Source organism: Mandrillus leucophaeus, unplaced genomic scaffold (genome assembly GCF_000951045.1).
Source record: "Mandrillus leucophaeus isolate KB7577 unplaced genomic scaffold, Mleu.le_1.0 Scaffold22, whole genome shotgun sequence".
NCBI lineage: Eukaryota > Metazoa > Chordata > Mammalia > Primates > Cercopithecidae > Mandrillus > Mandrillus leucophaeus.
The window spans coordinates 3547673-3572976 of NW_012102254.1; the positions used below are offsets into that span (position 1 = coordinate 3547673).

The 25304-nt window shown below is 37.7% G+C and overlaps 1 protein-coding gene across 1 annotated transcript in view; it reads left to right on the forward strand.

Annotated features, from left to right (window-relative positions):
• The window catches only part of SETD2 (SET domain containing 2), a 134738-nt gene that overhangs the window by 49447 nt on the left and 59987 nt on the right, over positions 1–25304 (forward strand). The window contains exons 8-10 of the mRNA XM_011981141.1: positions 10369–10503; positions 12277–12396; positions 14255–14917. Coding sequence (XP_011836531.1) covers positions 10369–10503; positions 12277–12396; positions 14255–14917 — 918 coding nt within the window. The remainder of the gene's footprint in view (positions 1–10368; positions 10504–12276; positions 12397–14254; positions 14918–25304) is intronic.

The window sequence follows — 25304 nt, forward strand, 5'->3', positions numbered from 1 at the left end:
CTAGTTTTGTCCTCCCAAAGAAAGATGATTGGAAAAATAATGAATATTTTTAAAAAGGAGTTTTCAGACATTTCTGTTAGTAATAGCAGACTTGTTGGAATCTCTTCAAGTTATGGTTTTTGTTTTGTTTTGATTTCCTTTAGACTGGTATGACTTTTGTGTGTAATTGTTTTATTGCCAATAGTTTTGTATGGTTTACTTCCACATAGCTGACTTTTTTCCTATGCTCTTTGAACAGAAAAGAAGCCCAGAAATGTTTCTGTGGATCAGCCAATTGCCGGGGTTACCTGGGAGGAGAAAACAGAGTCAGCATCAGAGCAGCAGGAGGAAAAATGAAGAAGGAACGATCCCGTAAGAAGGATTCAGTAAGTTTGCATTCTTCTTTCAATTTTCACATTAAAAAATTTAAAAAGCGAGGTGGCTTTTCTGATTGAAGGTTATAAAGTCATACTACTGCCACCAGCCACCAGAGAAATCCAAGATCAGATGAATTGTTACCAGAAGAGATGCAGTTGCTATTTTTATTTCAGATTCATAGAGATTGGAATTGGGTACTGAGAACTATTAAAGTATTATTGAAAACACCTGGACTAATAGTTTTTCAGATTCTTTAAAACTCTTAAGTACAAGTAAAACATATCTTTTCTCCCTGATAGCTCACTATGTCTGCTGTACATTTCTAATCCCTTGTTATTGGTTTGTCTTTGTTTGGTACTCTAAACTTTGAGTGTTCTTCACATCTCTGAAAACCCTCTTTTGAGTGTGAGAAAAGTTTTGAGAGAAAATAGGTAACCTAAGGCTGAAACAGGAGTAGTCACAGATGCTCTTTTTATTTAATGAAACAGCAGTTGATAGCTTTATTTTGTACCCCGTCTTGCCTGAGTTACTCCTGGGATGGGGATGGGGTTCTTGGTGGGGAGTATCCTGTTACTAAGGGGACTATCAACTGCGAAAAGGACTTTGTGTTTAAAAAAGTATTCTCCTCCCTTTTTCGAGGATCCCTTTGCTAGAGCACTGTTATTCAAAAGTGTGATCCTCGGATCACTTTCTTTAGAACCACTTGGCTGGATCCATAGTAAAAATGCACATTTTGGGGCCAGTCCCTAGACCTGTGAATCTTAGTGGAAGGGCTGAGAAAATCCCCTTGTAATTCTTTTGCAGTTAGCTTATTCCTGGACTTTTCAGGAACTTAGTACTCATGAGAACTATAGATGACAGCAATTTTTCTGTTTAGATGGGGAGATAGAAGAAGACATGAGGGAGGTGATAAGAGTATAATGGTTAAAAGGTAACATCAGTTAAGCACAAATTAATTTGAGGGAATTAAGTATTAAGAATCTGAATTCTGTAAGAAGATACAGATAATAAAAAGCATTGGAAAGGTCCATTTAGAAAAAGCAGAAAAGGACAGTTTATATAACAAACACCTATATTTGCACCACCCATCATGAACAAATGCATTAGAATGTCATGTGTTCTTTAGCTCTTTCTTTCTCTCTTTCTCTCTCTTTTAAAAAATGTATACATTTTCAAATGGTTTGGCTTTGGTTTTTTTGAGACAAGGTCTCGCACTATTCCACAGGCCAGAGTACAGTAGAGTGATCACAGCTTACTGCAGCCTCGAACTCCTGGCTCAAGTGATCCTCCCACCTTGGTCTCCCAAAGTGCTGGGATTACAGGCATGAGCCACAGTGCCAGCCCTTTTTTTTCCTTTCTTTTTTTTGAGGCAAAGTCTCACTCTGTTGCTTAGGCTGGAATTCAGTGATGCATTCATAGCTTACTGCTGCTTCAAACTCTCGGGCTCAAGTGATCCTCTTGCCTTGGCCTCCCAAAGTGCTGGGATTACAGACATGAGCTACCACACCCAGCCTTCAGCCCTCTTTTTATTTGGCATATATAGTGTAACTTTATGCCAAGCACTTTTCTAAGCACTTGATGTATTAGCTCACATCACATATAAGCTTAAGTGAGATGTATTCTCACAATAAGCTTATAAATTAGGTAATGATTTTTCCTTTGTTACAGATAAGAACACACTAAGGCACAGAGAGATTATAGTGTCACCCAACTAGGTGATGGAAATGAACTCCAATCCAGCATCTTGTCTCTGCTCTTAACCATTGTGTTAAACTACAGTCAAACTGTAGAGTGCAGTCCCCTCCTACCTCTGAGGCAACTATGGCCATAACAATAAATGCTTCTGTGTTTTGGAACATATTGAATTGTTTCGTGTAATGTTTTAAAAGTTTTTAGAAATGGTAAAATATGTCTGGGCGTGGTGGCTCTTGCTTATAATCCCAGCACTTTGGGAGGCCAAGGCAGCAGGATAGCTTGAGCCCAGGAGTGCGAGACCAGCCTAGGCAATATAGCAAGACCTCATCTCTATTAAGAAAAAAAGAAAGAAGAAGAAACGATATAGTATATATGTATTTGTGTGCATTTTTTTACTCTTATTTTTTAATTTGATCTGAATTCATATATGTAGATGAACATTTGTTTCTAACTGCTGTAATGTTTTTCTTTTTTTTTTCTCAACTTCTGCATGATGGTCATTTGAAATTTTTTCGTCATATAGCAGTTTATTGACATATTTTCCTACTGATGAATATGAATACTTATATGTTTCCAATTTTTGCTCTTAATATCTTTTTTTTTTTTTTTTTTGAGACGGAGTCTCCCCTTGTCACCAGGCTAGAGTGCAGTGGCATGATCTTGGCTCACTGCAAGCTCCACCTCCCGGGTTCACGCCATCCTCCTGCCTCAGCCTCTCGAGTAGCTGGGACTACAGGCAACTGCCACCATGCCCGGCTAATTTTTTTGTGTTTTTTAGTAGAGACAGGGTTTCACCATGTTAGCCAGGATGGTCTCGATCTCCTGACCTCATGATCAGCCCGCCTCGGCCTCCCAAAGTGCTGGGATTACAGGTGTGAGCCACCGCGCCCGGCCTTTGCTCTTAATTTCAAAGTTAATATCTTTGCACATGTCTCTTTTGCACATGTTTCTTTAAGATTTATCTATGGAAGTGTAGTCACTGGGTCATACCTAGTCTGTTAGCTTTCTTTACTTGACTACAGGACATTTTTCTTTAAACTCCATTAAATTGCTTTTGTTGTTAACTCTTGTTTCATATAATTGGTGGTTTACCAGAGCAACCACAAAATAGTTATTAAACATGTTGACCTAAACTAGTATCTCCATAAAAACTTTCCGGGCCAGGCGTGGTGGCTCACGCCTGTAATCCCAACAGGCGTGGGATTTGGGAGGCTGAGCCAGGAGGATCACAAGGTCAAGAGTTCAAGACCAGCCTGGCCAACATGGTGAAACCCTGTCTCTACTAAAAATAAAAAATTTGCTGGGCGTGGTGGTGGGTACCTGTAGTCCCAGCTACTCTGGAGGCTGAGGCAGGAGAATTGCTTGAACCTAGGAGGCAGAGGTTGCAGTGAGCCAAGATCACACCACTGCACTCCAGCCTAGGCTACAGAGCAAAACTCCATCTAAAAAAAAAAAAAAAACAACTTTCCAATGGCTATTTCCTATTTTCAAAACTTATAGAATAAATACATTTTAAAATTAATTTATTGATGAGAAGTTACCTTATTATAGATTAAGAGGTGGTATTATATCTGTATCATACTTCCGTTAGGTGATTTTTTACCTTTCTGAGAAGATTTAAGGATAACTCCGAGGAGCTAAGGACTAGATATTTCTGTCATTGGTTGATTGTTTGTATTCAGGTAATAGTGTGTCAATTTCAGGATAGGTCTTGGTGCCTATGGACTGAATTAGAGGTAACTTGTATCAAGTCATTCCGTAGGCTACAGTCATTGGTTGCTCCAGATACAAATTTGAAGTTATTCTGGAACAATGATGTTTTACATGAAACTTTGCCCAGATAAACCCAGAATGACCCAGAATGAACCTAGGTTCCTAGAATGATGTGAAAGATCATTTGCCCTTGACTCTAATGCAGAGGTTAACTCTACTTTTAATTTCACTTGGATTATCTCCTGCGGAAATTCCTTTTTTGCATGCCTAGATTCTGAGTTTTGGTCAGTTACAGTTGAGCAGAATCACAGAAGCAGAATCACAGAATTCAACTGTTTGAACTCACAAGATTGAGCCTTGGGAATTTCTTTGGGTAAAGGATGCCATGGAAAGGACAAGGTAGCTAGCAGTTCAGAATGCAGTTTTGCATGTATAAACTGTTGACAAGAAGATGTTAATAATGATTGCACTGTAATCCACATCCCTCATGCTACCCCTTGATTGCTAAACATTTTTTATCCTTGTTCTTATGATTGCATCTGAATATAGCTTATCTCCTTAACGAAACTATAAGCTCTTCCAGGACAGGTGATTATCTTCTTTGGCTATGTCACACACTTGGTACTTACTTACTTGATGGAAGTATAATGAGTCCCTACTATGACCTGATGTTATTTGTAGTTTATGGTACGAACAGAAAATAGTCTGAAACTTCCCTTAGTCTCTATTGTTTGAGTTTTTGAAATAAATTAATAATGATTTATGTAATAAAGAGGGTGAAAAGCCACCTGAGTGAGAGGAAATACTGACTTTCAACTCATAACAAATGAATACTACTATCCAGAATATGCATAATGAGTGTAACCAGTATCCTATTAATAAGAAAAGAACAGCCAGCACAAAAGAAAAATAGACAACTTCCAGAGACACTTTACTAATTCAAATAGCCAATAAACATGGAAAGCTGTTCAACCTTATTAGTAATCTGGGAGTGCAAATTAAAATTACTCTCACTAGATTGATAAAAATTAAGTTCCATAATACATAAGAACAACAGATCTCATACACTGTCGGTGGGGAGTGTAAATGGGGGACAACCACTTTTGAAAATACTTTAACATTATTTACTGAAGTTGAAAGAACATATGCCATATGAGCCAGCAGTTCCTGGGTGTATAAGCAGAGAGCCTAGCTATAATGTATATTAGAAGTCATACAGCATTGCTTATAATATCAAAAAGTAGAAATTACTCAAATATCTATTAACATAAGAATGAGCCAGGGGCGATGGCTCACGCCTGTAATCCCAGCACTTTGGGAGGCCGAGGCGGGCGGGTCATCTGAGGTCAGGAGTTTGAGACCAGCCTGGCCAACATGATGAAACCCCGTCTCTACTACAAATATAAAAATTAACCATGTGTGGTGGTGGGTGCCTGTAATTCCAGCTACTCGGGAGGCTGAGGCAGGAGAATTGCTTGAAGCCAGGAGACGGAGGTTGCAGTGAGCCGACATGATGCCACTGCACCCCAGCCTGGGCAACAGAGTGAGGCTCAGTCTCAAAAAAAAAAAAAAAGGATAAATTATAAAAGAAATAGTCATGAAAATAAACTGGCTGCATACAATAACATGGATAACTCTTAAAATGTAAGTTTGAGTGAAAGAAGCATGACAAAATATTTTGTCCAGTATGATTTCATTTCTATAAAGATGAAAAATAGATACAATTTTATATACCTATGTAACAAACCTGTGTGTTCTTGCACATGTATCCCAGAACTTAAAGTAAAATTAAAGTAATAAGGGAGCAAGGACAAGAGTGAACCTTTCATTTCAAATAAAGTTAGCTTCCATCACTAAAAAAAAAAAAAAAGAAATTTTAATATTTAGAAATTTGCATGTGGATAGTAAACCTATCAAGAAAATTGAAGGCCCGTTTCTTAAAATATTAGGATAAGTTATCTCTAAAGCACAGGAAGAGTTGCTGTTATAACTAGGAAGGGGTAGGTACATGGGGCACTGCAGGAATGTTGGCAGTATTCTGTTTTTAAATTTACCTGGATGGTGGCTATATGGGTGTTGCTCACCTGTTTATTAAACCTGTTTACTAATTGTTTATATATTTTTCTGTATATATATGTACACTGCATACTGTATGTTGTATTCCATCAAGAAGTATTTAAAATGCTACTTAGACCTCTTAGTGCCAAAAATATTCAAGTAGTAAAAAATAATATTTTGCAATGATTAGGTACTCAATAAATTTTCAAGTACTGTAGAATTGTGCATATATATGCACTATATAGAGTAAATATATATTTACTCTATAAATTAATTATATTTAAACATATAAATATATTTAAGATATAATTTTCCAATTATCAATATTTTTAAAATATACCCTAATCATTCTTACATTTATGTTTACTTTTAGTTACTTACCTCATATTCTTGGATGATGTTGACCCATACATAAAATCTAGTACTTTTAGTAAATGTAATTTAATTGAAAGGAAGGGAGACAAACTCAGTCTTCCCACCTGTCTCTCCCAGGTACCCTAAAAGTTACTGCACAATTGATTGCTATGCTTGAGCACCCAAAATTAGGGGAGCTGTATTATCACCACTGGAATTGGCATGCATTTATGTGTATGTGTGTTATAGTACAACCACTGATGGCTGTTCAAGGGTTATTCGTCTTTATTTTGTTTGCAAAAATTAATTTATACTGCAGTTTCTGCATTTTTACCTTTTCTTTTTCTTTAGTTAGAACGTTATTTTCTTTATATCCTGGAAATGCCTTATTACAATATCTATTCAATAAATGTTATTGAATGAATGTAAGTAACATAATTTAGCTTTATCTCAGAGTTTTAAACAGTCATAACATACCTAATTTTAAAAAGAAAATACATCTTTTTTTTTTTTTTTTTCCTAAAGACAGAGTATTTTGCTCTGTTGCCCAGGCTGGAGTGCTGTGGCATGATCTTAGCTCATTGCAACATCCGCCTCCCAAGTTCAAGTGATTCTCTTGTCTCAGCCATCTGAACAGCTGGGATTACAGGTGTGCATCACCACACCTGGCTAATTTTTATTTTATTTTATTTATTTATGATGACAAGTCTTGCTCTGTTGCCCAGGCTAGAGTGTGGTGGCATGATCTTGGCTTACTGCAACCTCTGCCTCCCGCGTTCAAGTGATTCTCCTGCCACAGCCTCCCAAGTAGCTGTGATTATAGGCACCTGCCATCATGCCCGGCTAATTTTTGTGTTTTTAGTAGAGACTGGGTTTCACCATGTTGGCCAGGTTGGTCTTGAACTCCTGACCTCAGGTGATCCACCCACCTCGGCCTCCCAAAGTGCTGGGATTACAGGCGTGAGCCACCATGCCTGGCCTAATTTTTGCATTTTTAGTAGAGATGGGGTTTTACCATGTTTGCCATGCTGGTCCCAAACTCCTGGCCTCAGATGATCTGCCTGCCCTGGCCTCCCAAATGCTGGGATTACAGGTGTGAGCCACTGTGCCTGGCTAAAAATACCTCGTTTTTTAGTCCTGTTTTATTTACATCTCAAAACTCTGTCAAAAGCAGTGTTGTGGCTGTTACAGTTGAGGGGGAAAGTAGAATTTTAAAGCCCTTGAACTCTTCTAATACCATAGAATTTGGGACCCAGGAAAGCTTACTTTTAGGATATGCAAGGAAAAGATATCTTTAATGAAATTGTCTTTCTTGGATTAGGACAAGTTTAAATTGGTTTTTCTGTTCATGTATTTACTCAGAAACTTAAATGGTATTGGAAATGAAAAAGAATGAGCCTTAAATGTACATTTTAGAAAGAAAAATGGTTTTGAGTTTCTACAGCCTCTCTCAGGCAGCACTTTATATTTTCTCATTCTTATTCTTTACCAGAATTTTCGAGTACAGTATGAAATAAAAATGTTCAGTGCCTTGCCTGAAATTACGTTAAGGTATAAATAGCTAGTTAAGTAAAAGAAAAAGTAATAGAAAATTTTCTTAAGATTCTTTCCTTTTAGTTTTGCTTTTCTCTGAATCATTTCATTGTAGACTTTTATCATTTCCTGCTAAGTTTTAATGCTATCTGTATGTCTTCTCCTTAGTCTCTAGCTTGTCTAAATTTGATTCTGTTATTGCCGCACAAATTATTCTCAAATTCCACTTTGGGCTGGGCACGGTGGCTCACACCTATAATCCTAGCACTTTGGGAAGCTGAGGCGTGCAGATCACAAGGTCAGGAGATCGAGACCATCCTGGCTAACACGGTGAAACCCTGTCTCTACTAAAAATACAAAAAATTAGCCGGGTGTGGTGGCACGTGCCTGTAGTCCCAGCTTCTCAGGTGGCTGAGGCAGGAGAATCACTTGAATCTGGGAGGTGGAGGTTGCAGTGAGCTGAGATTGAACCACTGCACTCCAGTCTGGGTGACAGAGTGAAACTCCATCTTAAAAAAAAAAAAAATCCACTTTGATCATATTATTCCCTTGTTCAGGATTCTGTTCAGGTTTTATCAAATTCAAGTTATTTTATGTTACATTGAGATCTTCTAATCTAACACCAGTCTTTTTTTGTTTGTTTGTTTGTTTTTGAGAAGGAGCCTCACTCTGTCACCCAGGCTAGAGTACAGTGGCACAATCTCGGTTCACTGCAATCTCAAGCTATTCTCCTGCCTCAGCCTCCCGGGTAGCTGGTATTACAGGCTCCCGCCACGCCGCCCAGCTAATTTTTGTATTTTTATTAGGAACGGGGTTTCACTATGTTGGCCAGGCTGGTCTTGAACTCCTGACCTCAGGTGATCCACCCGCCTCAGCCTTTCAAAGTTCTGGGATTGCAGACATGAGCTACTGCATCTGGCCCAATCTTTTATTTGGTATGGTTTTTCTCAGTCCATTTTCATGGTGACATGCCTTACCTGTTTGAGCTTTGTTGACCTATGCACTGTTATGATTTCTTATTTTCCTTTGTTCACACTTTCCTCACTACTTTGCTTACCTTTTCCTCTTGTCTTTATCTTACCTATTTCTAATCTTACTTTAGTGACTCATTCTAATTACTCCCTTACGTAGACCTCTTAGGTCTACGTAACATTTGCAGTTAATGCTTCCTTGTTTGGTTTCATATGAATTAATTTAATCTCCCCCATAATAAATTCTTTGAAGGCATCTTTATATCCTGTAACTGCCATAATGCAGGACTGGAAATAACCTTTGGTAGGTTGATTCCCAACCCCCCATTATTTACATTTAATATTTAAAACACTCAAAGAATATATATGTTACAAAGCATAATTATAAAATCCTTGTTAGTGCTTCTCTGCTTCCTTCTCCCTACCTGGAGGTTACCACTGTTGTACATTGTGGGTCTTACTTCCTTGCCTTCTTTTCTGAGACAGGATTTCACTGTGTCACCCAGGCTGGAGTGCAGTGGCAAAATTATAACTCACTGTAACCTCAATCTCCCAGGTTCATGTGATCCTTCTGCCCCAGCCTCCTGAATAGCTGAGACTATATGCACATGCTACCATACCTGGCTAATTTTTTTTGATTTTTAGTAGAGATGAAGTCTGGCTGTGTTGCCCAGGCTGGTCTTAAACTCCTGAGCTCAAGTGATCCTCCTGCCTCAGCCTTTCAAAGTGCTGAGATTACAAGTGTGAGCCATCATGCCTGGTCATCCTTGCCTGTTTAAAAGCAGTTTTTCACATATGTATCCCTAAAAAGTTCAGCTTTGAGGTACATAAAAATGGATTCATATAGCATGTAATTCTTTGGAACTTGCTTTTTCTTAATGACATATTTTTAAGATTGATGGATGTTGTTGCATTTGGCTGTACTTGATTCCTTTCACTGTGGTATTATATTTCATGGCATGAACATGGCCGGTTATCAAACTTGTACAGATATTTGGGTTGTTGGCAATTTTTTGCTAGTATAAGTGTTGCTTCAATGAACATTCTTAGGAATCTTCAGGTACACATGTGCAGAATTTGTCTACAGTTTGTTCTGATAGGTAGAATTTCTGTGCATGGGGATACAACTATTTTTCAGGCTAATGCTTTATTTTTTTCTGAAGCACTCTGCCCCATCAGCTGGGTCATTCATATGCTGACATCATAAAAGGGTCATTATATATTAAAATGTATAACTTATTTAAGTTTGAGGGAGATATATCTCACACAGCAGTGTGAAAACCCAACCATCATATTTATGAACCATAAAGGATCTCTGAAGTCCTTTTAGTTTAATATAATTTGTTTATGGTCTCCCATAAGGGCAGGTTTTTCTGTTTTGGCTCATTGCACATCTCCACCTAGAATTATACTTGACTCATAATAAGTTCTTGATACGTATTTGATGAGTGAATGAAATGCATTTCAAATGTATTATACCACTTTATACTTTCATCAACAGTAGACTTAATATTATCAGCCTTCTTAATTTTTTCCCTCAGTCTAATACCATGGTTTCCCAGTTTGGTCTTAATTTGTGTTTTCCTGATAATTGATAAGGTTGAGCAACTTTTTGGGTTTTTTAGTTTTTTGTTGTTGTTGTTGTTGTTGTTGTTTTATAAAAAGGTATTTTTATTTGCTGTGGTAGGTGGATGGAGAGCTAGAAGCTCTGATGGAAAATGGTGAGGGTCTCTCTGATAAAAACCAGGTGCTCAGCTTATGCCGGCTAATGGTTAGAATTGAAACTTTGGAGCAGAAACTTACCTGTCTGGAACTCATACAGGTGAACACTTTAATGTTTATTTTTTATTTCTGGTTTTGGAGTGGGAATGAATGAATGAAGATGAATGAAGAAGGAATAATTCTGATAAGAGTTAGTCTTATTTATTTGTTTGTTTGTTTGTTTGTTTAGATGGAGTCTTGTTATGTCATCCAGGCTGGAGTACAGTGGTGCAGTTTCAGTTCACTGCAACCTGTGTCTCCTGGGTGCAAGCAATTCTCCTGCCCCAGCGTCCTAAGTAGATGGGATTACAGGCACCAGCCACCACGTCCAGCTAATTTTTGTATTTTCTTATTAGAGATGGGATTTCACTGTGTTGGCCAGGCTGGTGTCGAAATCCTGACCTCAGATGATCCACCTGTCTCGTCCTCCCAAAATGCTGGGATTACAGGCGTGAGCCACCTTGGCCGGCCAATCTTATTTTTTAAATGGATGTGTGAGTTGTATATGACTTTCAAAGCTTGTACCATATTATTTAAAATGACTAAAGGGTTCAGTATCATTTTATCTATTAGTACAAGGATCCCTAATCCCCAGGCCATGGGCTGGTTAGGAACGGGGCCACACAGTAGGAGTTGAGTGAGCATTACTGCCTGAACTCCACCTGTTGTCAGATTAGCAGCGGCATTCGATTCTCATAGGAGCATGAACCCTATTGTCGACTGCACATGCGAGAGATCTAGGTTGTACACTCCTTATGAGAATCTAATGCCTGATGATTTGAGGTGGAACAGTTTCATCCTGAATCCATCCCCCACCCAGTTCGTTGAAAAATTATCTTCCATGAAACTGGTTCTTGGTTCCAAAAAGGTTGGGGACCATGGCATTAGTAGACCTGGTTTGCTTTCTGTCTATATTCAAAGAATGTGGTGGCGTTTTTTGTTTTTTTTTTTAAATGTAATAATTCATCACACTTGTCATAGCCTTTTACCCTCCAATTATTAGCATGCCAAAGCCATTTGTACTACATGATCTCAAAGCATGAAATTTTAACAGTACTCTTTTTTACACCAGTTTATTAAGTATGCCACAAGATGTTAGATAACACAAAATGATTTTTTTTTTAGGGTCTTGCTTTGTTGCCCAGGCTGGAACACAGTTGCACAATCATAGCTCACTGCAGCCTTGGAACTCCTGGGCTCAAGTGATCCTCCTGCCTCAGTTGCCTGGTAGCTAGGACTACAGGCACACACCACCACATCTAGCTAATTTTTATTTTTATATTTTTGTAGAGATAAGGTCTTGCTATTTTGCCCAGGCTGGTCTTGAACTCCTGGCCTCAACCAGTCTCTCCCTCTTCCACCTTCCAAATTGCTGGGATTATAGTCATAAGCCACGGTTTAAAAAAACCATGATGATTAAAAAACAAAACAGGAAAAAGAGGTCTTTTCAACAATCATCTGAAAGGGAGAGAAGAAAGAATTATTTAATGATTAATTTTTATGGTTTTGTTTTTATTTAAAAAGGTACATGCAATTTTTTCTTAGTTCAGAATTTTCATTATAAATGACTTATTAATATTTATGTAATTTTCTACGTTAGTAAAATCCCAGTTGACTGGCTATATTTTGTGTATCAGAGAAGATTATAATCTGTTTAAAGCATTTGTTGTAGAGTTCCATTTAGGCCAATGAAAACAGAGTTTCTAGGTTGTTTTTGTGAATGTAAGTGAACTCTATAGTGTGTAATATATACGTGAACTCTCCTCGGGCTCTTTGTAATATTCTGGTATTGCCTCCCAATACTCTACATCCTGTCTCCCTTCCCCCCTGAAAGAACACACACTCACAGTCCTGCCTGAAGTCCTTTCTGGAACGTCACGGGCTGTCTTTGTTGTGGATCTGGATGGCAGAGCTAGGTGACGGCCGGGAAAGTAACCAGAAGCTTCAGGAAGAGGTCAGTTCACATTTAGCTTGCTTGTTTCTTAAAACCACTATATTGATTGCCTAGGTTGTGGGTATGTGATAATATCAGTAATTATGAATTTAGCACTGTATCACTGGTATTAAATAATCAAATAATTTTTTCATCTCAGTATCATTCCTTTAACTATCTAACCGTACATTCACCTTGTTAGTAGTTTGTCCCATGGTTTTCCTATAGTATCTTTTTAAGGTTGATACTATATAACAGGGAACTACAAGAGCAAGATATAATCACAACAACAACATAGTTAAGTGAAAGATCCAGTTTGTTGTTAAAACCAGAGTTTTAAAAAGATGGGAAGTTATATAAAATTTGAACTGTGGGGCCTAAAGAATTGGTAAAGATCTGAATTCTGCATAACAAGAGTATGAACATTTTGAGGAATCTTTTAAATAAGTGTTTTAAAAGATCTAAGTAAAGGTTCATTGACAGCATTGTTAGTGGAGTAATGATATCTTTACCTTTCTATGAAATTAATAATATTTTCTAACTTTCTAATTTGTAATATAATCCCAAAGTCTTTTATTTAATAAAAGACTTTTAAAAACAAACAAAAAGGAATGGGCAGATAAGTACTTGTTCTTGCCTCCATCCTTCTCCCAGGAGATTTGACTTGAGGAAATTGAGGAAGCCTTGGGGTTTCTGTGGAACTACATTGAAGAATACTTCAGAAAAAATTCTTGGATTTCAGAATGGGTGAGGTTGTCTAAGAATGAGGAGAGGGTCTCTCTTTGCTAGATAGCTATTTATCAAAAGCTAAAGAATGTCTGCATTTTTGTGTGTATGACAGACATCATTTAAATATGTTATTACATAGCTCCCAAGTCTATATCGCAGGCACTTGGTGAACTTTTTAAGAAAAAATAACCCAGGATTGGTCCAGTAGTGTATATGTTTAAAAAGCTACCCAGGTTTAAGAACTACTGGTAGAGGATATTGATCAGTCCTATTTGATGTTGTGATGTTGCTCCACATTTTATTCTTGCTGATCAGTCTTATTAAAAGTTTTTCTTTCTTAAAGAAAGCAATATTATGATTTTTAAGTATGCTTGTGTTTACAGAGATGTAGGTCTTAGTAAAGCAGTAGCAAAACTGCACTACCCTTGCAGAAATAATCTGAGTCCCATCTAGAGATTGAAAAAGTCAGCTGTAGGCCGGGCGCTGTGGCTCACGCCTGTAATCCCAGCACTTTGGGAAGCTGAGGCGGGCAGATCATCTAAGGTCAGGAATTCAAGACCAGCCTGACCAACATGGAGAAACACCGTCTCTACTAAAAAAAAAAAAAAAAAGGCAAAAAAAATTAGCTGTGCATGTTGGTGTATCCCTGTAATCCCAGCTCCTTGGGAGGCTGAGACAGGAGAATCGCTTGAACCAGGGAGCCAGAGATTGCAGTGAGTCAAGATCACATCATTGCACCCCAGCTTGGGCAACAAGAGCGAAACTCTGTCTCAAAAAAAACAAAAACAAAAGCAAAGTCAACTGTAGCCAGGTGCAGTGGCTCATGCTGGTAATCCCAGCATTTTGGGAGGCCAAGGTGGGTGGATCACTTGAGGTCAGGAGTTTGAGACCAGCCTGGCCAACATGGTGAAACCCTGTCTCTACTAAAAATACAAAAGATTAGCCAGGTGTAGCGGCGAGCACCTGTACTCCCAGCTACTTGGTAGGCTGAGACAGGAGAATTGCTTGAACCCAGGAGGCGGAGGTTGCAGTGAGCCAAGATCATGCCATTGCATTCCAGCCTGGGCGACAGAGTGAGACTCTGTCTCCAAAAAAAAAAAAAAAAGTCAACTGTACAAAGTGATGTAATTTTTTTTTTATGTTTAATCAGATTATAAAGACTTTGGAACACTTGCCCATTCCTACTAAAAATATGTTGGAGGAAAGCAAAGTACTTCCAATTATTCAACGCTGGTCTCAGACTAAGACTGCTGTCCCTCCGTTGAGTGAAGGAGATGGGTATTCTAGTGAGAATACATCGCGTGCTCACACACCACTCAACACACCTGATCCTTCCACCAAGCTGAGCACAGAAGCTGACACAGACACTCCCAAGAAACTAATGTTTCGCAGACTGAAAATTATAAGTGAAAATAGCATGGACAGTGCAATCTCTGATGCAACCAGTGAGCTAGAAGGCAAAGATGGCAAAGAGGATCTTGATCAATTAGAAAATGTTCCTGTAGAGGAAGAGGAAGAGTTGCAGTCACAACAGCTACTACCACAACAGCTGCCTGAATGCAAAGTTGAGAGTGAAACCAACATAGAGGCTAGTAAGCTACCTACGTCTGAACCAGAAGCTGACACTGAAATAGAGCCCAAAGAGAGCAATGGCACAAAACTAGAAGAACCTATTAATGAAGAAACACCATCCCAAGATGAAGAAGAGGGTGTGTCTGATGTGGAGAGTGAAAGGAGCCAAGAACAGCCAGATAAAACAGTGGATATAAGTGATTTGGCCACCAAACTCCTGGACAGTTGGAAAGATCTAAAGGTAAGGAAGCATCTTTTGTTCATTTCAACTTGAATTACTCAGGTTTAGAGTTCTACAAAACTAAGCAAAATTAACTACTTTTTTAGCCATGCATATTTCTGAAAAATGGAATACTGTCTCTCTTACTGTGTGTCTCAAACATCCTCTAAACCGTGGCAAGAGTCGTATTAGCCAAACTAATATACAAATGTCTTCTTTTCTCTCACTTAGAAAAGTATATCATAATAGTGAGTTCAGTCATTTAAGTGCTCTTCACATTAAAAACAAAAATCATTTGAGTAGCAAACTTAGGATTCTATTTGTAATGAGAAAAAATTAGTGTTTAAATTTATTGGAAATCAGTTGTATTAATGGAAAATTAAATTGGAAAACTAAGGTAACTTAGCAGCTTATTAAAAATGATTGAATGTAAATTTGTATTTTAGAAAAACAACTTTATGGAACTAGTTGGTATTCACTTCTAATATTGTTTCTGAAATGGGCCTGCTTTTAAGTGCCTATTTCTTTGGACAAAAGAGGAAAAATAGATCTGGAATTCTTATGCCTATTATACACATAATCTCTTGTTGAAGAGTGTAGCAAGATGTGTGCAGGGTTTGCTTTGCAGAAAACCCAGACTGAGTCTTGGATAAACACTAGAATGAATAACAGGATAAACGTAGGAGAGGTATGGTACATTTCATTTGTAAGTGATCTGGACTTGGGATCCATGTCTTGAGCACCCTGTGGGAACAGGTTACTTACTAGCTTCTATTTTTCTGTTCCTCCTTTCTTCTGCCAGAGATGAAGCAACCAAATAAACCAACAATCTTGACTTATTTGCAGCAAGATGAACACCTGAATCCTCCCTGCCCCTAATTATGATGACAAAGCTCCCTCCATTAAATCCTGTATTTTGACCCAATGAAACTGGCCTTAAACACTGAGCAAAATGAGTAGTTGGTGGTTGTGTACTGTGCTTCCTCATTTGCTGTGTTGAGACCCTTCTTTAAGTATGTTGTGGTTTCAGCTCTTGTTTACCCATTTGAGCTCTTACTCATGTTACTTTCATCACTTACAATTCAGTATAAACTCAGCCTTACAGGCCTTTTTCTAAATATAAAAGGAAGGGTTCATGGTAAATCTACTTATGAAGTCAGTATGTGAACTGCAGGAATCAGAATTGCAGTTAATTGAAAGAAGTGTTGGGATAGTCACTTGATGGATTTTATTTAAGGCCTGCTTTGTGACAGCACAGGAGTCCCTAAAAGGAGTCCCTCTTGTGTTTGGAGGCTGCTAGTTGGAGCCTGTAAAGAAGCTCAATTAAGAAGGTGGAGATGAAGACAAGTACACAGATGGACACAAAAAAGGCCTTTACAGCTGTAGTTTTATGGAAGGAGAATAAGTAGGGTTATAGACCAGTAGTTTACTTTTGCTGGAGAAGTCTCTGGTTGACGTTATTTTTTAAAACTGCTAAGATGTAATCATTGTAAAGCTGTCTTAAAATCTGGAAAAAGTAAATATTCTTGTTTCTCTGTATGATAGTTGGTTTCTGTAATTGTAATGGTATGAATTACTCTCTAGGATATACTTAACCCAATTAGATGTAACCGTGGTAATTTAAACTCACACTCTGGACACACATTTGAGTCCTACAAAATTATTTCTTACCCTTTTTCTTATCTTCCCCACTGCTATCTGAAACATCAAAGCAATTTTATAATACTATGTAGCTTGATGATCCTCTTGATTTGAGGTTTAAAACTTTATTTGTACTTAAAATATATATTTCTTATCCTTCATACTTTGGATTTTTCCTGATTCTTAGTGTCAAGGGAGCCATTAAGTAAAATTCTTCTCTCTTCTTCAAACTTTAGTTTGCTCTGGAATCATTACCCATCTAGAATTGTGTTACTGAGAAATGTTTTTACTTGACTGTGAACTGTGATGTTTTGTTACACATTGGTGCTAGGGTTCTTAATTCATCCATCATTCTAATTAACATTTACTATGGCTCTGATTTCAAAACTCTGATTATGGTGGTTCTTAGAAAAACCAGACAAACATAGATAGCATTTAACCAGAAGTCTGAAATCAGGAATCCATAATTTGAACATGTTTTAGAGAAACACATTGACTTGATGTGATTACTATATATCTATACGATCCCGGCATTGAAAGAGTTAACTACTTCTGTCTGACTTCCACCTATGTGTTCGAGTAGACATTAACTGAAAAGAAAATGTCTTATTCAACCTACCTTTATTAGGCACCTATTGTCAAACACTGTGTTAGTTGCTGATCTTTAATTCCAAGATCATACTAAAAAGCATTGGTGTAAGATTGTGGTTATGTGGTTATGGCCATTTCAAGTCTCCCCGACCAACTGGGAGCCACCATAACATTGGCGGACATGTGTTTCGCTTGGCTTTTCTACACGCTGGATGGAGTGAAGAACAGAAAGGGATTGCTTCAGATTCCTTAATCTTGGTTTTGCTGTGATGGCAGACTATAGGAATCATCAGTAAATGAAAGAGGGTGGGAGGGAAGGGAATGAAGCTTCGTGAATTACTCTTTGTCCTCCCAGATCTGATGATGATCCCCCTTGTAACTTGAACCATTTCCATCTAGCTTCTCAGGGCAGCAAGGAGCTTGTTAACATCACCAGCTGACCATGTGTCTCCTTTTCTCAACTCCATTTCCAACTTCGTGCTGAAGAAAAACGAGAACCTAGCGTGCATTCTGTGAAGAAACAGGAAGATGGTTGGGAAGTTGGATGATGCATGAAAAATATAATAGGTGAAAAGAGGACAGAGGTGGTTAACTCACTGGCGCCGGCGTTATTTTGGTGCGTCCATTGCCGACAATGGATGTCGTTCCGGGAAAATCCCTACTGGCGAGAAAGGATTAAGTGAGCTACTTTTTCTATACCTATATACACAGGACCACTGCCTTGAGTCCACAAGGCTTACTACACATTTTGACTCCTAAAGTAGACCTCAACCAGAAACATCACCTAGCACATTGCCACTTGAGAGCATGTATTTGTTTTCATGTGAAAATTTACTAGGCTACATTTTCAGCAGGGATATGTGCATATATTTCTGTTTGCAAAAGAAATTGTTGCATATCACCCCTCATGCTGAAAATATACCCTAGACTTCATAGGGCAAAACAGCTGGTTACCAGTGGTGACTAAGTGTAACTTGACTGGAATGTCTTCATTCATTTGGATCATAAGAAGAGGAGGTAAGGTTCCTGTGAACTTGGCAATTTCAGTTGCCATTAAACACCAAGAGATTGTGATGGTTAGTGATTCCAGAGCCTCTCTTATAAACACTTAGATGATAGGATGTGCATCTCTCCTTAAAATGAAGTCTGGGTATTTCCATTTGCATCTGGATTTAGATGATTTAGGGACAAAATTACCTACATGTGATAAGTTGAACTCTTTCTAATGACTACTCTTATTCTTCTCTTATTTCATCTTTATCTCAAGACATTATCTTTAATTTAGCAAATCAAGTATTTCCCTAGAAAGCTACATATTAAAACTCTCTATGAAAAGTTAAAATAAAACATAGAGTTGCCTAAACTGAGAAGTTTTGAGGCACTGCTTGGATTTTCACTCCATCACTAATATTTTATGTGAAATCTGCTGTGCAACATTTGAACATGAAATTATGTGTCCTGGATTTCTGTGATAACTTTTGAATTCTTACTAGAGTAAGGTTATTCTGTATCCATAAAGATTAATATTACTTATCCTTTAACAAAATTACAATTGCCCCTAAAGAATGCTGTTTTAGCTACATCTACATTAAAATTTTTAAATAAATGTCTCGTTTGGTAAAAGGCAAAAATTTATTAGTGGTCCATTTTTTAAATAAATACTTTCATCTAAATCAAGGGTTGGCCAAATCTGCCCCACTGTTTGTTTTTGTAAATAAAATTTTCTTTGAAACACAGCCATGTTCATTCGTTTATGTATTATCATCTATGGCTGCTTTTGTACTACAGTGGTAGAGTTGAGTAGTTGTGACAGAGACTGGATGGCCCACAAACCCTAAAATATTTACTATCTTGTCCTTTACAGAAAAAGTTTGCCAACACCTGATCTAAAAGATAAAGTGCAGAATCTGGCTGCTCTAAACATTCTGGTTTTGAATGAAGTCATTTTCACTTTACTCTTTTGGGTGAGCTCTTAATTCTGTTTCCCTAAAAACATAATGATCATGTTTCTATTGCTGCCCATGAAATTAGTTTTTTAAAAGAAGTCTTGATGCTGTTTAGGAAGTGATTTGGATGTACAACTATCTTGAGAGGTGGGAGGGTGTATACGTTATAGAATTTCCAAGCTAGAAGTGATCATTAAGGAATATTGTTATTCCCTTAGGACTGTGACCAAGTCAGTCAGAAACTTGAGATTGTTTTAGTATAGATGTAGGTAGTATAAGTCTTATAGTAACCATAATGAAAACATACATTTTCCTTCTTGATATTTTAAACTTTTAATTATGATATAATTTCAGGCTTAATGAAAAACTGCAAGAATAATCTGTACATATTCTAGTGACAAGTCTAGAGAAAATTCATTGAAAAATTCCTCTAAACTTTTCACTGAGATTCCCCAGTGTTAACATTTTACCATAATTTTTTTTTATCGTTTTCTGTTTCTGAACTTTAAAAAAGTAAGTTACAGCAGAGGCGGTCAGATTGTTTGAGCCCAGGAATTCAAGACCAGCCTGGGCAACGTAGCAAAACCCCATCTCTACAAAAACTAAAAAATTAACCAGGCGTGGTGGCACGTGCCTGTAGTCCCAGCCACTTGGGAGGCTGAAGTGGGAGTACTGCTTGAGCCCAGGAGGTTGAGGCTGCAGTAATCCATGATGGTGCCACTGCACTCCAGCCTGGATGACAGAGTGAGACTTTGTCGGAAAAAAAAAGTAAAAGAAAACAACAAAACAACAACAAGTTATAGATATGATGCCCCTGGATATTGTGTATTTCCTAAAACCAAGGGTGTTCTTCTGTGTAACTTTAGTGTACTTATCAAAGTCAGCAAATTACAGTGATAAAATACTATGATCTAATCAACAGACCTCTTTCAGATTTTGCCAGTTGTTCACATATCACATAATGGCCTTTATAGCACAATAAATAAATAAATAAATAAATAAATGGCTGAGAATCTAATATGGGAGCAAGCATTACATTGAGTTGTATGTCTCCTTAGTACCCTTTACTCTGAAATAGTTCTTCAGTCTGCCTTTTATTTTTTATAAAGTTCACATTTTAAAGTATTTTTGAATTTTTGTAGAATATCCCTCAGTTGGGTTTGTCTGAAACTTTCCTTTGGATTCAGGTATACATTTTTTTTTGTCAGGAATATTACAGTAGTGTTCTTCACATGGTACTGAATTTTCCCATTACTAGCATTGTCAACTTTGATCACTCGATTAAGCCGATTAAGCCGTAATCTGCCAGACTTCTCCAGGGCAAAGTTACGATCTTTCCCTTTATAATTAAAAAGCATCACATATGAGCAACTTTGGAAATATGTAAATATCCTGTTTTTCATAAAATGTATCCATTAGATTTAGCATCCAGTGATTTGCTTGAATTACTTACTACTATGGTGGTTGCCAAATGGTGATTTTCTAATTCGTTATTCTTTTTACTTTGTTTATTGGACATTCTTTTGTAAGCAAGTTTACTTATTCTCCTATTTGTTCATTCATTGATATATACTATTTTACTCATAGATTCTTATTTTACCCAATAGATTATGATCTATTAACTTCATTATTTACTTGATGCCTTCATTGTCCCATATTTGGCCAGTAGAAGCCCTTTCATGTTGGCTTTTGTGTCATTCTGACATATCTCCATTATTTTCTCTTACCTTTTGGCTACAATATGCTGTTCCAGGCTCATCTTTTACTATCCCTTCTCTAGCCCTAGAATTGGTCATTTTATCAAGAAGCTCTTGTTCCTCGTGTTGGGAAATGTTTTTAAAACCAATATCTGGATTCTAGATGAAGTTGTCGATACTGGGACATTGTTTCTAGGACCCGTCAGCAGATTGTATAAAATATGCCTCTGTGTGTGTATATCAATTAACATGTATGTACACACAATGTACTTCACCACTCTAATCTATCATTTGTTTCCATCTGTTAATCTGACACCATACCCTCCTTTGAATCTTTTGAGATTCATTCTGTAATTCTCATTGTTCATTTTTCTTTTGCCTATCCCTTAAAAAGTTGTATTTCTTGGGGCACCTGAGATTTATTTTGTTCTCCATGTTAAATAGGGCACAGCAGGCCGGGTGTGGTGGCTCACACTTGTAATCCCAGCACTTTGGGAGGCCGAGGCAGGTGGATCACCTGAGGTCAACAGTTCAAGACCAGCCTGGCCAACATGGTAAAACCCTATCTCTACAAAAATACAAAAATTAGCTGGTCATGATGGCAGTGCCTGTAATCCCAGCTATTGGGGAGGCTGAGGAGGGGAAATTGCTTGAACCCCAGAGGTAGGGGTTGCAGTGAGCTGAGATCGCACCATTGCACTCCAGCCTGGGTGACACAGTGAGATTCTGTCTCTAAAAAATAAATAAGGCACAACATCTCTTCTTTGCTACTTTTAATTCAGTCTCCTGCTATTTCTTACACTTTTACAACATTTATCCTTCTTGCTGTCATTGTTTTCGCCTTTCATGTTATCCTTCATTATGCTACAGTATTTTAAAAACACAGATGTGATTAACAGGAACCTCTAGTAACATCTCAGAGACTCCATTACTCCAAGAACAAAGCCTTTAGTGTATGATAGAGAAAGTAATTCCATGTCTGTCTCAACTTCTTGCCTAGCAGGCAGTTTCTCTTTACATACTCAGTGCATGAGGCACATCAGTCTTCTCATACATATTCACCTCTTCATGTCCTTGAACATACTGTTCTCCTTGCTTGGAATACCGTTTTGTTTTGTTTTGTTTTGTTTTTCTGAATGAGTTGCAGTTCATGCTTTGTCCTTTTCTGTACTTCTATACAACTGTAATAATCTTAACTGACTACTGAAATGTCCTGTGTAGATGCTTGTTTCCCCTCACTAAACCATGGAATTGCTTTCTTCAAAGGCATGCACAATTTTTTAATCTTTGTAGTAAGAGTTACTTTTGTTATGGCATCTTGGGAATAATGGTTATTATAAATTACTTCTTACTAATAGTGAGTGACTATGTGCCCCCTATAATCTGTGCTACATTCAGTAGCTAGAGCGATCTTTTGGAAATACAAATCCCTTCATCTCAGTTTCCTATTAAAATTTGTAAATAGTTTACCATTACGCTGTTAAAATTAAGTTCATTTTTCTTAAATTGGCTTGCATGCCTGGCATGGTGTGGTCTGCATTTATTTTTGCGGTCTCCTCTCAAGCCATTCTAGTCAGGCAGTAGACCTCTGCTGCTAATATTCACACACATACACTCATTCCTGAAAACTCTTTTGTTTTGGATATCTCTTCTCATTTAAATTTCTTCCTTTTGCCCCCGGAAAGTCTTTCCTGTTTCTCCAAGATAGAGTGTTTGTTTTGCCCTTTGTATAGGCTCTCACAACATCTTTTCCAGTCAAAGGCAGATAATATTTTATAGTGGTACACTGAATGAAGGAAGAGACTGCTTATGTCTTGGTCACTTGGGTCTTCCCAGTGTCCTGTGAAGAGCTTGGTAATGTAGTTTGACATTTCATAAATATGTGAATGAAAATATGAAGAAAGTCAATCTTTCTCTGTGGTACCTTCATACTTTCTTTCATACTGCTTCTCGAATCCTTGGAACATATTTTTTATTTGATAGATGGTCAGAAAATATTTTCATGAGCACATTGTAATCTTTTCAACCCTGTGAAGTTAAGTGATGGGGTTTTTATCAGTTGTAAAATGGAATCAGGCCCATGAGGTTGTAACTTAGTTTTTAAATGACAGCTGACAATTGCCTCATGTCTTCTGATTTAAATGCTGCATTCTTCTTCCACTCCCTTTTCTGGTCCAAAAAATAACTATTTCTCTGTCTTTTCTAGGCAGTTCATGCAATTGTATATCTTTGGCAAATACTTTTTATTCTTAATCTGCTTCTGATTTAGAAACTATAATACTGAATTCATTCTAATATCATAAAAACCATTTTAGTGTTTTGTTCAAGTATCTTTTTTCCTTTAATACTGCAGAGAATTTTTTTTTTTTTTTTTTTTTTTTTAAAGAGATGGAGTCTCGCTCTGTCGCCCAGGCTGGAGTGCAGTGGCGCAATCTTGGCTCATTGCAAGGTCCGCCTCCTGGGTTCACACCATTCTCCTGCCTCAGCCTCCTGAATAGCTGGGACTACAGGCACCCACCACCATGCCCAGCTAATTTTTGTATTTTTAGTAGAGACGGGGTTTCACCGTGTTAGCCAGGATGGTCTCGATCTCCTGACCTCGTGATCCGCCCGCCTCAGCCTCCCAAAGTGCTGGGATTACAGGCATGAGCCACCGCGCCCAGCCTACTGCAGAGATTTTAAATCTGTGATACATAATTGAACTTCAGGAGATTTTTAGAACCTCTAAAATCACATGTGAGATTATAGCATTTCTGGGGTAAGGGTCCATAAATATGAGCAGTTTCTCTAACAGGCATATATATATATGTGGGTTGAGAAAGGAATGAACTGTGGTTCAAAAAGTGTTTTCTAGATGATTTGAATATCAGGAGGGCTCCTACCCTTAGCTTGGTAGTGAAGGATGGGTAATGCTAGAAAAGAGGGTGGTTGGGGGACCAAATTTAAAAAGAGGCAGTGAACTGGGGGGACATTTTAGGTATGGCACTTACTGAAGAACAACATTTAGAAGTTGCCTCGTGAATAGCTATGGTCTTCACCAAGAATACACCCATAATGCACAAGAGTCTTTGGTACTATGCCTAGGACTTTTTCAGAGGCATTTTATCTTTTTTTCTTCTTTTTTAGTTTTAAAAACAGGCCATTTCTGCACATGAGGCAAAGTATGAAAGACATACGATGAAATGTTTCCTCCCTACCCTTGGCTTCCATCTGATTTCCTGGAGGCAATCAGTTTCTTGTGTAGCTTTCCAGAGATAGTTTATGCATATTATGCATATATTTTACTTTTTAAAATAAAATTGGCAGCATTATTCAGCTCCTTTTTAATATAATGTGAAGATTACTTGATATCAGTTTATAAATAATTTATTTTTCAGAACTACATATTATTTTACTGTATAGATACACCATAATTTTTTAAATCATTCTCCTATTATAGCCATTTAGGTTGATTGCTTGCTTTGCCTTAGCAGCAAGTAATTTTTACCGAAGTCATTTCACACATTGACACGTAGGAATATGCATGTTGGCTATGTTACTAAAAATTACTATTGTTGAGCTATAGTCTGTGTTACTTGTAATTTTGATAAGTATGGCCAAATTGCTTTTCATAGTTACTATATCCATTCAACTCTCATTGGCAGTGTATATGCGAAAGAATGAGAATTTCACTACCCCTGGGCAGCACAAGTACTGTCAAGTTTTATCTTGGTCAGACTGATAGGCAAAAATGGAATATTGCAGTTTTGATTTAATTTTTCTGTTATGTATTAGGTATTGAACATCTTTCTGTTTGTATTTCCTACTTTAAGAACTTTGTTCATATTCTTCACTCATTTTTCTTAGTGACTGAAAACTGAACAGATCTTGTTACCTTTCATTTCTTGGGAGCCCTGCTATTAAACGTTAGAGTGTTTCTTCAGGGGTTTAAAAGAATAAGCAAAATTATTTCATTCCCCTTTTCTTCTTTCCCTCTCACTCTTTCTTCCTCTTTCCCACCCATGTATGTGATTTTATGAAACCCTCCAGACATGTATAGTCTCTTCTAAGATTTCTTTCCGGTTTTTCCAATCAAATCTCTTTGACCTACTTGAGCTCCCCCTCTACTCAGGTGCATACTTGCTAGGTCATAATCCTTCTGTTTTCCCTTTGGCCCTCTTAGCCTTATCTCTCAGTAGTATTTCATATTTCTTTAATTCTGGAAAATTTATCTGCTTAATTTTGTAAAATATTTTCTTCTTTCCTAGAATGCCTTTTACCTGAAGTTGGCACCTGAACTTCTGGGCTCCATAGCTTTGCTTTTCTATTTTCTTTTTATCCATTCCTACTGCGTTTTGTCTGTTCTTTTAGCTGTGAAAGTGGCAGTTTACTCACAGTATTTGTGGGTTTTTTTGTTTTTGTTTTTGTTTTGTTTTGTTTTTGAGATGGAATGTCTGGCTGGGCGCGGTGGCTCAAGCCTGTAATCCCAGCACTTTGGGAGGCCGAGACGGGCAGATCACGAGGTCAGGAGATCGAGACCATCCTGGCTAACAC